The sequence below is a fragment of the Microcebus murinus genome, chromosome 10, assembly GCF_040939455.1.
Source record: "Microcebus murinus isolate Inina chromosome 10, M.murinus_Inina_mat1.0, whole genome shotgun sequence".
Lineage (NCBI taxonomy): Eukaryota > Metazoa > Chordata > Mammalia > Primates > Cheirogaleidae > Microcebus > Microcebus murinus.
This window is the reverse complement of record NC_134113.1, coordinates 98,906,979-98,922,986: the sequence shown is the minus strand read 5'-3', so window position 1 is coordinate 98,922,986 and position 16,008 is coordinate 98,906,979. Positions and strand designations below refer to the sequence as shown.

The 16,008-nt window shown below is 48.1% G+C and overlaps 1 protein-coding gene across 16 annotated transcripts in view; it reads right to left on the bottom strand.

The window, feature by feature from the left end:
• Positions 1 to 16,008, bottom strand: part of MICAL3 (microtubule associated monooxygenase, calponin and LIM domain containing 3) — a 211,298-nt gene that overhangs the window by 47,823 nt on the left and 147,467 nt on the right. For all 16 annotated transcript variants that reach the window (XM_076007774.1, XM_076007775.1, XM_076007773.1 and 13 more), the window contains one exon: positions 2,127 to 2,322. In XM_076007774.1, coding sequence (XP_075863889.1) covers positions 2,127 to 2,322 — 196 coding nt within the window. The remainder of the gene's footprint in view (positions 1 to 2,126; positions 2,323 to 16,008) is intronic.

Here is a 16,008-nt window from a genome sequence, read left to right as displayed (position 1 = left end):
AGTCCTGTTCTGAAACCTTACAACACTGCCTCTGGCGGCAGATACTAAGTTAAGAGTTCTCTAAACTCGTGGAAAGTGAGTTCCTGGGCTGGACAGGTTAATTCTTTAAAACTATGTCATTTCTCATCTTCAAGTCTAACATCTCTGCACAGAAGGACTGAGGGCTGGAATGCACCTAACTCCGTGTTTGGGGCTGTAGGGAAGGTGGAAAGGACACAACACACTTCCTGCACACTGTGGCCTCCTAGGGAAATAGGACAAAATCTGCAGCTCCTTCCTCTGGGCTTCACTTTTAGAGATGGTTTCACTCTATGTAGCATCTAGTGCTAGTTTTGGCTTTTGTTCCCCCTTGAATTTAAGTACACTGGGGGCATTTATTGTACTGTGTAGACGCTGATTCCATGTTTCTGTGGAGCCCTTCCTGTCACAACCTACTATAAATGCCATGATTTGGTCTTCTTGGAATGCCCTTGCTACATTATATGAACTTGCTGTCCCACTGCCTTTCAGAGTTTATAAATCAGGAAACGCTATTACTGTGGGAAAGAGGTGCTGACACACACTCAGCCCGATGTCAAGCCATCAGCTCTGCTCTCATAATGGGTTTATAAATGTGCTTTGGCACACAGGCCTGCCTATGCCCACTTCGGGGCCAGTGCAGAGCGTGGCTCCCCACATCTGGGCACAGCAGGCAGGGGTGCGTCTCCACGGTGCTCCGGGTGAGGCCCTGGGGAGGCTGCCCCTGGGATGCACAGAGGCGCGGTCCAGCCAGCGTCTGACTCCAGGACTGAGGTGCTAGATGCGCCTGAAAGTCGCTCTGCCTGGCAAACACCCTCTGAAAAGCACTCTTGAACCTCAAAAACGATGTGCTGCTTCCTTTACCTCCACATATTTCCTTCATCATAGCTGCATGAAAGTACCCAGTATGTGATTCAGATGTGATTCAGATGCTCTCGAATGCCAACCTGAAGCCTCTGCCGTCCAGGCAGCTGCAAGGGCACCCACCCTGAAGCCCTGCAGGACGGCCTGCCCTATGGTGACCTAGCCCCTCCGCGGCACCCTCCACAGTCTTCTGTTGAGCACTCTGAGCCCTTCTGCACTGATACTGGAAGCCCCCGGGTGTAAAACAACAGATACAGGGAGTCCTGGGGAAGGGGTAGTGTACATGTCCCCAGAGGCATCACCCTCTGGGGTGACACAATGAAAACACTGGGATGGCTAAGCATGAACACATTTGCTGCTGTGTGTGGCCCCTGGGACAGTTTTCTGCCCCTCTCTTTACCTGGAGAGGCCCTCTGGCTGGCCCGAGACTTCACAGCGAGCTGGTGGCTGAGTCAGCCCTGACCCCCAGCCATGCCCCTTCCAGAGCTGCCTGCCCGCATGGTGCGCTGCTTGGGGTTGCTCTCCTCCCGCAGTGGCTGTTTTGTCCCCACTGAATCTGTGAACCCCAACTCGAGGGCAGAAGCTGTGCCTTATTTTTCCTGTTTTCTTCCCAGTGGCTAACATGGCAGGTGCTCAGTGAACGCTCATTGCATCTCTGAGGTAGCTGAGAGCACGCGATCCTCACTGGCTGATGAGAGGGGGACCCAAGACATCAAAGGGGTGGCGGAGGGCGGGCCACGGGCAGCAGGGGAGATGGGAGGCGTCTCGGGCTCAGCCCCAGAGCCTCAGTGGGAATCTCAGCTCCAGTCCCAGGTGCTTTGGTCCTGGCCTTACTCACCTACAAGGTGACAAACATGTGCCCTCGGCCACTTTACAGGACTCCTGTGAGGATAACCAAATGTGGTGATGGATAAGGAAGCCCTGTTCACGTGGCCCAGCAGCATGAGAAGCAAGCTAAGCACTGTTCTCGACACTGCGGTCAGACACACCAGCTCATTAACCTCCCCCCAGTTCTGTGAGGAAGCTACTAGTGTTACCCCGCTTCACAGGCACGGGTCACTTAACTTGCCTAGGGTCGCACAGCAGCTAAGTGGCCAGACCAAGACTCGAATCCAGGCTTGGAATCTGGCTCAGTCCACAGTCTGGCTCAGACTCCACGTGGCTGACCCGGCGCTGTGCCGCCTTCCCAAACTGAGGCAGTATCTCACAAGGTCAGCGCCCTGGGGCCTTGGGCCCCGGCTGACCTGCTGGCGATGTCCTCCTCTGTGCCCTTGTCCAGCACGCTGCTCAGGTTGTGCTCTGCCTGCGTCTCCTCAGGCACCTCCTCCAGCTCCTCGGCCTGCTTCACCGACAGGCGGTAGTTCTCCAGCTCGATCCTCTCCGGAGTGCCACGCAGCCTCTTGGCGATGCTGGGCTCCTCCAGGCCATTCACACTTGAACCTGCAGGACAAGCAAAGGTGCAATGTTCTGATGACAAGTGATGGACACGGAATGCAAGGACAACAGAGGGCGTGTGGCGGGCAGATTAAAACACTCTCTCTACTCTTAAAGAGCTGTAGCTAGCTACAGGCTGGCTCCTATAGGAACAATTTCGGTATAAGGTATCAAGTACTATCACTGATGTGTGCCCGTACATAAAAGGGCAATTTGGTCCACCTAAGGACTCAAGACAGGTGTGTTCTGGAGGAATGCAAAGTTAGCCAGCTTATACAAAATTCTGTGAGGCAGGTACCACTGATTTGCAGATAAAGTAACTGAAGTTCACAGACAGTAAGTAAGCTGCCCAAGGTCACACAGCTAGTGAGCAGCAGAGCCAAGATTCCCATCTGAGGAGGAAAGCAATCATTCAGGTTGCATGCTATGCCTAGACTTATGAAGAGAAGAAACAGAAGGTGCACTTCCACAAACAGCCCTGCTCTGCTTTCCCCTGTGGGAGTCTCCATCATGCTCTCTTCTCCACTGTAATTTTCAAGATGAAGGACATGGCATTTCATGAAAGCTTCTTGGAGCAGAGAATCTGGCATCTGGAACAACAGACACTCTGTCCTCTTCCCAGTGTTATTTCTCTGGAGATTTTATAAGCTCTGCAGACTAACGGGTCATCAAACCACCACTTTGGGCAGTCCAAGCCCAAAGCCTGGGCTTTGGGGAGGGGAAATGTTGATTTAATTTTAGTTTTGGCTATCACCAACAAAAAAGAAACCAGAAGCACTCAGAGCTCTTCTGATCGTTCACACATCAGTCCCCTAGAGAAAGGATGCTTTGGGCTGTGAAAGCTTGAGGACACGTTTCACGGGAGCTTTTGTAAAGATCGGGGTGGGAGGAAGTAGAGTCGTCTCTGCTGCTCTAGGCCCAGCGAGGCCACGCCCTCGCAGAGCTGTCACTCACTCACCAGGGAACGCAGTGGCAGGACATTCCCTGAGAGCTACGTCCCCATGGAGGTCACTTTTTCCAATGGGAAGGTGGCAGAGGATACTTGGCAAGTACCCAAAACTCACCAACTGCCAAAATATGCTGAACATTTCTAGCCCTTAACCTCACAATGCCATGGGAAATAAATAAATCAATGAAACCAGCATCCCTGATTTTCTGCGCTGAGCAAGGGGCTCTCTGTTAGATTAACCAGGCAGAGATGATAAACCAAGATATCAGGAAGGCAGTGGCAACAGCACCTACTGGAAGAGCTCAGGAGAGATGGCAGCAGGGCAAGATTAAAAACAACCAGCAGACGCTGGTTTGGAAAGTCCAAGTCCAACCCGCCAGGTCAGGCCAGCTGGCCAAGACCCCCAGCCCTCGGCTTCACGTGCTTCAGCGCAGCCACAGGCAGCCAGGGGCTTTCCAGCTGAGAGGGGGGAAAATCTAAAGTAATTTCCAAGGTTGTTTCTTCACTAAGTCAGGGCAGGCAGTTCTCAGGTCACTGGGAGGCCAGTTACAGCTTCACACATACCAAAAAGAAACAGCTCCCAGGATCGGGGCCTATCCTAAATAGGAAAACGGCTCTGGGCCTGACCTAAGGTTCTGTTTTGGAATAGTCACTGCCTCCATGAGTTCCACGCATCATCCTGAAAGATATGTTTTTCCTAACAGGACAAGCTGCTCTCAGCTGATGTGCAAGGGTTGCCAGAAGGCTTTATTTGTAGCCGTCTGATTCCTGGAGAGATGTGGGACATGGATGACACTTCAGAGGCAGTGTTGTCCCAGGTCCTCAGCAGGAAGCTCCTCTGCACCCCACTTCCTGCAGTGATGACAAAGCCACATTCCAGTAAAAACAGCATTTTGATTTGAAATGATCGGTCCACTGGAAGAGAAACACACTCCGGCCATTTAGGAACAGAGATTCTCCCTTAATGTTGCTCCCTCTTCTGTTTCTTTTATCAAAAGTTACTGCATATTTTTGTTCTCACTTTCCTTTTAAGAAAGATCAGCTAAAGTCATTTCAGATGCATTCCCACACACCCACTGAAGGCTCGGCTGCCCATGACATTCTTGCACTAAGGAAAGCACCGAGCCACAGACCAGGTCTGAACTGCAGGGTCTGGGGGAGATGTTAAGGAATACGAAAGCCCCCGAAGTAACTAGCAGGCCGGCAGCATAAATCTAAATTCCTAGATCCACATCAAAATTTGTTAAAGTGACTTTCACACTGCCTGACTCACTGCCCTCAGATGCTCACAAAATCCCCCTGGGAAACCAGGGTGCCCCCGTTTTGCTGTCTCTCTGTCCACATTAGAAATGAAAGTCTGTACACTCCCCGCACTGCCTCATAGACTGGGAAATGTGGACGAACTCATCAGAGTACGGCTGCTGTGAAATGCTCAGAATCACTGTCTGGCCCAGAGACATTTTCCTGTTGAGGACAGAGCCAGGTCCTGGGCTCTGCTTCCATGGCCTTGAGCTGCACTCGTCATAATATAGCGATGAACCCACTTGGAAATTAGTTCACTCCTATTTTACTTTGAGCTCATGTTCCCATAGGCAACTCGGGTACCATCTCAACTTACAAACCTAAAATAATAGAATGGGTAACCACCTTCCTCGGGGACTTCATCACTACTCTAGCAAGCTGTGCATCATCTGGCGTCTGTGGGAGAAGACTTTACCCTGTTAGGAGGAGGTCACGCCCAGGTTGGAAAGATTTACAGAGGGCTACTTAAAAGGTCCCGCAAAGGGACTTCCTTGACTTATTTGTAAGGTTCCTCGTACCACCAACTTGGGCTTTTCTCCTCTTTTGCCCCTGGTTCATTTGCCTTAGCAGACTTTGCTTGACTGGTCTCACATTTTTACTATGTTTACAGCTACTGTGTTTCCCCGAAAATAAGACAGGGTCTTATATTTATTTTTCCTCAAGAAGAAACCCTAGGGCTTATTTTCAGAGGATGTGTTATTTTTTTAAAGTACAGTACAATAATCGACACTTATTCAAATACAGTTAAGTCGTCTTCTTCTGTAACATCATCATAACTCTCCAAACCCCGAATTCTATCCTGAATTTCTTGCAACTGTATTTCCTTTAGAACCACTGACCCCAATCTCTCATGTTGAGCAACAGAGCTCTCATGGGGCAGATGAGAAGGGCTGCTCATCTTCCTTACTGCTCCATGACAAAATGCATGGGTTGTGCAGATGCACTGCGTAGCCACGCCCAACACTAGGTCTTATTTTGGGGGTAGGGCTTATATTGCACAAATGCTTAGAAATCCTGCTAGGGCTTATTTTATGGGTAGGTCTTATTTTTGAGAAAACACGGTAGCTACTCATTCTAAGAGGGCATTAAACACTTCACAAGCACTGAGGCCATGTCTGGAAATGAAGTTTCCGAGCCACTGCTATGGCAAGGTGATTTGTTTTCTCCCTTCCCTTCCTTTCTCTCTCTCTCTCTCTTTTGTTGAGACAGGGTCTCAGTCTGTTCCCTGGTCTGGAGTGCAGTGGTGTCATCATAGCTCACTGCAACCTCAAACTCCTGATCCTCCTGCCTCGGCCTCCCGAGTAGCTGGGACTACAGGTGTGCACCACCACACCCTGCTAATTTTTCTATTTTTAGTAGAGACAGGGTCTCGCTCTTGCTCAGGCTGGTCTCGAAATTCCAGCTTCAAACAATCCTCCCACTTTAGCATCCCAAAGTTCTAGGATTACAGGCATGAGCTGCCATGCCATGCCCTTCATCATAATTTCAGGAAACCAGCTGAGCATATTCTGGTGTCTGTTTCCTTACAAAGAGCCTTTAAGATCGCCATGTCTCTCAAGGAGCTCAACGCTGTACAGGGCCCGGAGAACAAATGGGAAGTACCCACCCGCCAAAAAGGGCAATCTATCAAAACAGTAATGATTCTCTTACCATCCAAGAAACAGAAATTCCACTGAAGACACCAATGGCTTACAAGATACGTGGCATCAAGGTCCAGAGAAGAGACTATCTCAAATGATGTTCTACCCTAAAATACTTATTCCATGTTCACAGTGGAGAACAGTTTACTTTCGGGGACCAGCTTGCTAGCTAGAAGACCAGACGCAGTAGTGATGAGTGGAGTGAGGAGATGGGAGGGCAGAGAAGGACCACGAATCAGCATGTGAGGAAGTCCAGGCTGATGTGCTTTTCCCAAGACACTTGGTTTAAATTCCAATCCCTCTGTCCTCTAGAGCGGAGTGTCCATGGCACTCCTAGTCTAGAGTGTGTCCAAAGCTATCTCTGATGTGGCCCTTACGTGGCCAGCTGCACAGCCCCAGAGCAGGCTTGGTTCCCAAGCCATGAAAGTGATTTCCAACCTCTCAGGATCAATAGAGACAAAAACCGTATCCCAACAAAAGGCCCTCTGGCATAGGTTCAGATGTCTTTCTTTTTCCTTTTAAAGATAGAAAAAAAAAAAAAAATCACACATGCAGCATTCCCTTGGCTAGCTAAAGATGTATTTTTGGAAAGGAACTAAAATTGCCTGCAGCAACGCCCACAACTACCCTGACACTCACATCTATCAGAGCCCTGCTTCTGTCTTCATCTGTTAGGAGGTCACTGAGACTGGCCTGGAAAAGAATCATTAGTCTCTAGGGACAGAGAGGCGCTAGACAAGAAGATAGACACCAAGAACAAAGGCTGATGGGCCAAGAGTGCACTGACGCAGGCTCAGGGCACCCTTTCTAATGAACCATGCTGCAGAATCAGCAGCAGTTGGGCAGCTACAGCTCTCTGGTCACCCACAAAGCACCCTTCCATGCACTGATTCCACAAGAGGAAATCAGCCCCCTCTCCTGCAAATGGGCCACAACGTAACACCGAGGTTCTTGGGGCATGGGGGTTGTAGGCCAAACCAGCACACTCCCAGATAGACCCCAGGACCACATGTGAACCCTTGGTCTGCCTAAGAGAAAGCTAACCATCTCCTGCTCAAACCTCTGACCTTCAGGTTAGGTGTTGAAAATTTAGCTTAATGAACCCTTTCTAGGATTGCTTATGCTTTCGATATTATAGTGAAGAGCCCACAGAGTGTCACAGAATTAGTAGGTGACGTCACATCTCATCTGTGCAGGCTGAGAGCAAAGCAATGCCAAATTTAGCTAAGTAGTCACAGAGATTTAAAATGCTTCAAAAGAGCTGACATGCAATGTGGGCCAACCCCAGCCCACTCTGATGCAGACTGGGAAGCCAAGCCCTTCTCAACTGCTCTGCCTCCCCAAACTTCTGCTGGCTGGGAAGACTTGCTGATGGGCCAGCCTACCCCAACCCCACAGGGTGCACAGACCAAAGGGGGACCATCAGCCAGCCAGCAGAAACCATCTTAATTCATTCTCTCACACACCAATTACTCCAGCATTCTCTGGAACCCCTGCCACTGACAATCATATTTGATAACCTGTAAAGCTTTTAAATAAACAAGCTTCATACATATTAGCTTGCGTGCTTGCTCTTCATAACAACTTTACCAAGTAGAGAGGAGCAGGAAGCATTTTTTCCACTTTATAATTTTATAGATGGGGAAACTGAGGCTCAGAGAGGTCATGACTGAAGAAGGCGAGGCTGACAGGCAGCAGAACTGAAACTCAAATTAATGTCTTCTGTTTTCAAGATCTATGCTTGTTCCATTTAGATCCAGCTCAGTTCTCTGAGGCTGTGGTCACCACCGAAGGATGAGCACATTCTGGGGGTGCAGGAGCAACCCACTGGGGAACAGAAAAAGAACAATAGAACTTCTACTCTTGTTTCCTAGAACTGCCTTCTAAAATGTGTTGTATGGCGATGGCACACACAGCACAGGGGCCTGTGTGTGGGTGAGCGCATACACCGGGCGGCGTGTGCTCGCAGCTTAAAGAGGCAGACGGTCAGCTCAGGGACCACAGCTATAAGAGCGAAACATTGTTCTGTATCACTTTTATTGTTCTCATTCTCTCTCTTCCCTCCTCTCCTGCTGGCTAACAGCATGTCAGTGTCGTGTCCTTTCTTCTTTTGACTTTAGTCTAGATTGGTGCTTCTAAACCAGGGCAATCTTTTTCTCAGGGATCATTTGGCAGTGTATGGAAACAGTCTCTCTCGGCGGCTTGGGATGGGAGGTGCTGCTGACATCTAACAGAGAGAGGCCAAGGATACACCAGACAGCCCACAGTGCAAAGGACAGCCCTCCACAGCAAAGAACTATCCAGCCCAAAATATCAAGTGTTGACCTTGAGAATCCCTGGCTTAGAAGTTATATCAAAGTATTTCTAATCTCTTACCAAACAGGCCAACCAACCCACCAAACACTCTGACTGGGGCTTGATTTGACGAGGTATGTTAAGAACAGTGAGCTTATGAATCTTCACTTTGGTTGCCAAGATGAGACCCCTGACCAATGAAATGCACCACATGAAGGACCATCTGAGAACTGCCAAGTTGAACAGACAGCTCTTGGCTTATTGTCCGCAGCGAGGAAAGCCGGGGGAATGCTCAGATGCTCAGTGACGAACCCTTCACCGGGCACCTACCACTCTACGGCATGACTCTACTGACCAGACGATTCTGCTCCTCTCCCAGTGCCACCTGGGCACCCTGCACACCCCTACCCCCCTCCATGTCTGTCTTGTGAGGCCAAGGGCAAGAATTAAAAGAGACCCCAAGATGAATCTGATTAAATGTTCTCCTTTCACTCACTCTCCCCTAGCTGGACTCCCGAAGACTCTAAACATTATACTCTGACATTACACAAAGTTCCTCTCACTAAACCCAGGAAGAAAGCTAGACTTGAGAACACAACATTGAAAAATATACCTTCTTTCCATGTTCTCAGCTTTTCTTTTTTCCCACTTTCCAGAAACATCCTACCTGTGAGCTCTAAGGTTCCCTGTCATGGTGTGCTTTGCCAAGGTTGGGGCAAGGCTGTGTCTGTACATGCTCAGGAGACTTCCTGAAAGCATATCTGTGTCTGAACCAAATTTCATCCAACAAGGCACAACCAAAACTCATCTGGAATGACATGTATTATACATTTAACCCCAAAATTTCGAAGTCATTTTAAGTGTGAGTTGAGTCCAAAGTGGCCCAAACTTGAATAGATAAGGATTTCTGTATTTTTATCCTGTCATAGGTGATTTGGCTCAAACTGTCAGTACAAAAGGAGGTATAAACTCATCTCTCTCTTTCCCTAAACCCCACACAGAGCCAGGGCAGGTAATTTCTTTCGAGCCTGTGAATGGCAGTTGTAAAGCTGTAAGTGAATGAAAAGGTCAGCTCAACCATCACTGGGCCTTTAAAAAGTATAATAAAATGAGATGGTAGGGAATAAGAAAAGCTACCAGATTTATAAGCTAGAAGTGTTACATAGGGGCCCAGAGAACAACAAACATCTCCCCAAACACACTCCCCAATCCTCTGGATTGTTGGCAGGAGTGTGTCCATTTGGAGGGAACGAAGAAGGGCTTACTCTTAATAATACAAATTTAGGATTGATTTTATTTGAGATGACAAAAAGAGGGTGGATATGGAGAAAATGAAGAGAGTCCATCTCATGTTACAGTCAATTTCAGATGGCTATTACTCTCTTCCTCAATTTCTTTTGATTTTCCCCCCTTCACGTATCATTGATGAAATCCTTTGCCCTTTAATCTACTACCTTTCCAAAGGCACATTCCTAGCCCTGGGATATCTGCATTCCCAGGAATGGTAGAGTGAAACTCACTGGCTTACTCTGGGCACTCACACACAGTGCTCTTGCCTGTCAGCACACATGCCAAGCTGAGGTCACGGGGAAGGGAAGAAGGGAAGCTATGTGGCACAGTGGGTACAACACTGATCTCAGGTCCTCTGGATGGACCCTACCCAACTCTGTGTTTATTACTTTCACACAGTAATAAACTCTGTGCGCTGTTTCGCATCTGCAAAATGGAGCCTCCCACATGGGCTGTTGTGAGGATCCAGTGAGTCGTATACATAGAGCATCTAGACAGTGCCTGGTGCGTAGCAGGTGCTACATGTTAGCTATTGCTGCTGCGGCTGCTGTCATCACTATGTGTCTTCCTACTCCACTTTCTATGAGTTAACGTGACAAGGGCCACAATGGTAGCTTAACCAGCATTAATCACGATGGTAGAGGAGAGGAGTGAGCACACATCAAGCTTTGCTCTGTATTTTTATTTGAGGAAAATACTTCAACAGGGAAGAGGGTTTCTTGATTGTAAATACAGACAGCTCCTTGGCATGGCACTTTTAGCAGCATGGAGGACGACTCTTGGCAACACAGCAAACCAGTGCCACTCTGGCTCTTACCTCCCCCAACCCATTCATTCTCCCTCACTCTGGGCACCCAGTACCACCTGCTTCTCTGAGACTCCAACGCCTCTGCCAGGTCTGGGTTGCCCAGAGTCACCTTCCCTGCAACTCCTGTCCCAGCGCTGCTGTGCCTCAACCAGTGCCAATTCCCTGAGAGAGGCGAACAAGCTGAAAGGAAGACAGGTAGCTCGCCAGAGTGACTATGTTAGACTGACCTCTAGGAGAGAATGTTTACTTTTAAAAAAAGAAACTTCTGACCTAGTCTCTGGTTGGTAAGACGGTGGGAGAGAAATTTTACAGCTGGTCTATCTACAACATGGTCTTTCTTGATTCTGACTTAGTTTTGGAAAATAGGGAAACAAGAATAAACAGACGTTATCCTGTTATAATCAATATCAGCTATTCCTTTGTTACTAGGCTGTGCTCAGTCTATGAAACCCATTATGGTTTTGCTTCTGAGAGATAAACTCTTCTCCCTAAGGTTCCAGTTAGAGTTTACCTAATCACACTTTCTAGTTCTCAAGTTTGAACTCTGAGGAGCCAGCAAAGGCCAAGAGGACTCCCCTCTCTCTAATTCACTTCCACAGTGTTCCTGGCTTTATTAACCTTGAAAGAACATGAGCACCGCATGAAAACACAAGTATTCAGGCCTTTGCCAGTAAAACAGCCTTAGTTTTGCTCTGTGTTTGTTGAGGAAAATCAAAACCCACTAAGGCCCTGAGCTCTGCTGGTACCCTTGGGTCCTTGCCTGGTGTGTTGGCCTTCCAGAATTACTTTTATATTAAGGAGCACCTGTCACCAGAACAACTCTGGACCCTTACCCTCTTGGCACGTTCACCCCTCTCAGGGAGCTGGTGCTGGCAGAGGCCCAGTAACATTGAGACCCCACGTGTAGGATAGCCCAGCCCTCACAGAAGGTGTCAGAATCAGAGAAGCAGGTGGCATTGGGTATAAAGGCCTGGAGTTCTCTTGGTGACAAGGACAACGTAACATGACATAATTACTAAAGACCAACAGTTTCAGGCAAGGGCCTAAAAGAAATCAGGTTGTACTAACTATGAAATAATAGTGATAAAGTGGGAAGAAGCCTGATATTTTACATAATCAAAGAAAAGGAAATCAGTCACTTAATAGTCACACTTGGGACACTTTCATGTGATAAATGTACACTCACAACAAGCTGGGCAAGTACAGTAAGAAACAGAGGTAAAGAAAACACAAGAGGCCACGGGATGGATATGGTGTCTCACACTTGTAATCCTGGCACCTTGGAAGGCCGAAGCTGGAGGATGGCTTAGAGGGAGTTCAAGACTATCCTGAGCAACATAGTGAGACCGTGTCTCTACAAAAAATAAAAAAACTAGCTAGGTGTGCTGGCGCATGCTTATATTCCTAGTTCCTCAGGAGGCTGAGGCAGGAGGATTGCTAGAGCCCAGGAGTCGAAGCTGCAGTGAGCTATGACTGTGCCGCTGTGCTCCAGTCTAGGCAATAGAGTGAGACCCTGCCTTTAAAAAGAAAAAAAGATAGGAAAGTAAGAAAAAAATCCACAAGAGGCCAATAAAAATTCTGGTTCAATCTGTAAGGATTTTTCTAGTGATCATCTAGCATGGCTCCAAGAGGCAGAGCCAGAGCCCTAGATTCCCTTTCTGTTGAAAGGTATCCCAAAACTACCCTCTTCATACCAATAAGGGGCTTCTAAGGGGCGTGAGCTTTCTTCACAGTTTTGGAAACATTCTGACTGTATCTCTGCATGCATCTCATTGTCTGGAGGAAAAGAACATCAGTGGCAAGGTTGGGTTTAGTTAGCCTGAGATAGGGTTTAGATGTTGGTAGTTACTCAACCTCTTGCCCACTGTCGTTCTTGGAGACCCTTATTAAAGTACCTCAGAAACAGTCAGAAAATGTTTATAAACTACTTGTGCAAAGTGATGTGCCCCCATCCCCCAGAAGTAAGTGGTGAGTAGACAAGGAGCAATTGTAAAGACAGGGGTGCCAGCAGCAACACACATAGCTGAGACTTCTGGGTGGCAGTGATCTAATCCAGTGGGTGTGCCAGTCTGGCTGTACCCTCATTTCATGATGACTAATCTGCTTGTTGGTGCTTGTAGGGTACTTGGCTGGGTGAGGCAAGGTAAGGACCTGTTTTGGAGTCTCAGGGAGGTTTTAGAGCTTCATGACAGGGATCGGAATTCGAATAAGATTCTTTCTGAGGTCTCTGCCTGGCTGCTGCATTTTAGAGAGCTCGACGTGGGTATTTTTCTTCTATTTGTACTGCAGGCAGGGACAACTGTGAGACTAGCATCCTAAAAAGCATCATCCTGCCCTATTTTTTCAGCATGAAAATAGAGTGGCCCATTTTCATGGCCTGTTCTCCTGTATCTGCGCCACAGCGTCCCTCTGAGGGAGCGTGTTATTCAGGGAAATTGCCAGGGAATTTATGAGAAAAAAAGAGACTGGATTTTAAGAAGTTTCAGAAAGAAACTGAGGTCCATCCAAAGAGAATTCTCCAGGGTCTTCACAATGGGCAGCACAGAATTAACTGGCTGTCCCACCCTCCTGTGAGATGCTTTGGCACACTGTTCTAAATGACGATGCCCCCCACCCCCCCACAACTGCTGGGAGGTGGGAAGCAACCGCAGCAAAGATTTACAATTTGAAAACTCTATGCATGTATGTATCCTCCCTTATTATTGATCCTTGGTCAACTTATTAGTTGTCATTTATTGCAGTCCCCACATCCCAATTCTTTCTCTCCCTTCCACAGACACCAGGACAATGGCTCACTATATCAGAGAAAGGGGCATAAGAGGCTACAGACTTGGGGGGCTGGGATGAAGTCAGAACCAGCAATCTCTGATGAAGATGAAGCAGACCACAGTATTACAGCAGGGCTATGAGCTACACATGTAGCAGACCCTCTCTGACAAGGGACTGTTACTTAGAATGCCAAGGAGAACCCAGGACTCTGCTGTTCTGCTCTATGGTGAAGCCCAAAACCTCTCTGAGTTCCAAGAGGTGCATGGAGGCCAGCAAGGCCTTTTAATATCAAACCATCCAATTTCCCAGAGCTCAGTAGGAGCAGACTCGGCATCTACCACAGGGCCATCTTTTGGCTGAATTCAGCACCAGAGCTGGGCCTGTGCCCACTGTGGCTGGCATGGAGATTATCAGTGTGTGTGTGTCAGAAGGGGACAGTCTGGTTTTTAATATAGGATGATCCCTCCAGGCTTTGAGGGGCCAAATATAATTGGATATCCTAGCTCAGCATCCAGGTCACAGCAAAGACAGCATGAAAGAGACGTCAGTTGGGGAGGAAACAGCAAGAACCTTCACTGTCACCAGGAGCAAGGTCACCAAGCCTGAGGGTACCCCTAGCAACAGCCTCAAGGCAAAGGACAGACACATCCCTGGTCCCGTTGCCCTTAGCGGCCTGCTACAGTCAGAGAAACAGGAGGAAGGCACCAGCCATACATCCCCATGCAGCCCCAGCTCCACACAGAATTTCTGCCCCTCCACCTGCCTGGCCCACAGACTCCTCCTGCTGGCTGACCGCATGTGGGACCCCTGGGGCACAGGTGACGTCTTTCTTGCTCTTCTCTACTTGCAGCCGCTGCAGAGCAAAACATCTTGCACCATGCCAAACCCCCTCAACAAGGGGCCCTTCCGTTAACAGGAGTTTCTACGTTAGGTATACACACCTGTTCCCCATTTCCCCTCTATGCTCTCTTGCTGACCACCCCAAAAGTGAGAGTCTGAGGCACTGCGGCTTTCCAGCTTGCTCCCGAGCCCTAACTGAGTGTCCCCCTTTCCCACCCTGCAATCAGGAAAAAGGAAGGAAAAGAAAAACTCAGAAGCCTGAAGATTGTTTGGAATTTATTCTCTTAAATAAGAATATAACATTTGTTTTAAAAAAAATTAAAAGCACAACACCTTGGATTCACAGTAACGGCAAAAACAAAGTTACACAATTAAATTAAAAACTCACAAAGAAACACACCAAAAACTCACAACAGTACAGATTAAAACAAGAGCAAAAACAAAGGCTGCGGGAAGGCCAGGCGCGACGGGTAACGTGTTCCTTGGCACAGCTGATCCTCCCCTGCTCTGGCTCCTCTGTACCACTGCCGTGGGGGTCTGGCCTGCTGCCGTCCCCTTCTGCCCCCACCCTAAGCTGGACGGCTCAGGGAAAAAGTAAACCTTTAACTCACTGGTTAGATATACAAGGCCATGGTGCAGCCCCTTAGGAGAGCCGAGGAATGTTCTATGGTGCTGCAAAAAACAGCTGAAGACACACTGAACACCCACAGACAGTGGAAAGCTGAAATAACTAACGCAGGAGAGCCAATATATATAAAGCCTGAAGGCAAAACAGAGGGAGGTGGGGTGCTTAGTTCTCTGTGGTACCCCACTAAGCAACAGACCCCTGCTTCCTAGTTTGCTCTTGGGTCAATTTCGTGAGGTTAGGTGTGTGCTGCTCCTGTCCTGAGCACCCACCCCAAGGGCTCACCTTCACGGACTTGCTGCCGTGAGGCCATCACGCGCCCTCAGTGTCCTGACCGGAGCACAGGACGGCCAGGCACATGGTTCCCAGTGTTCAGCCCCCTCAGCCTCTGCACCCAAGGAAAAAGCAGTTTTGGAAACAGCTTCATTATTATTATTGTTATTATTATTTAGAATACAATATATAAATAAATATCTACTCATATATGTGCAATCAGATCTATATACATATAAATGTGTACATACATAGAAACATTCACACATCACCATCAACTATGACTTTGGGGTAGGAGAGGTAAGCTGGATTGCAGAATTCTCTTTGCTCTACTGAAAGGTTTTCCAGAAATAACTACAAAGGAAGAGGACTAAGGAAGCAGTAAAAAGATTTCCTAACTTCCCTCTATCAGGCAGGAACTCCGGGTTGAATGAAATTCCTTATATGGCTTGGCTATTCTTCTACCTGTGTCGGAAATGCCTGCATTTCCTAATGGCCCATTCAGGATCCAAACTATGGAGCCCATCGGCATCATGCAAGGGGGTCTGGGCACAAGGAGCAGGCAGCTGCCACTTGTGACCTGTGGCTTTTTAAGTTCAGATAATCTTTTCCACGAGATGACAGAAAACGACTGTGTTTCTTCCATCCTCTCTCTCTGTTGCCTGCATAGTGAATGTTCAGATGACGAATGCCCTGGGGGAAACGCTCTTCTGTTCCCTTCCAGTTACACCCCACAGCCTCTATGCTGCATTTTTAGTTATCAACTGTCTGAGATAAAAAGAGGATCCCTCTGGGTGAAAGAGAATCCAAAGAACCTGCAACTGAGGATCTCATGTCCAAGGGAAAACAAGCCCATTTGGGGTTTTTCTTTCTTTGCCTTATTGCTTTTTCTAAAGTCATG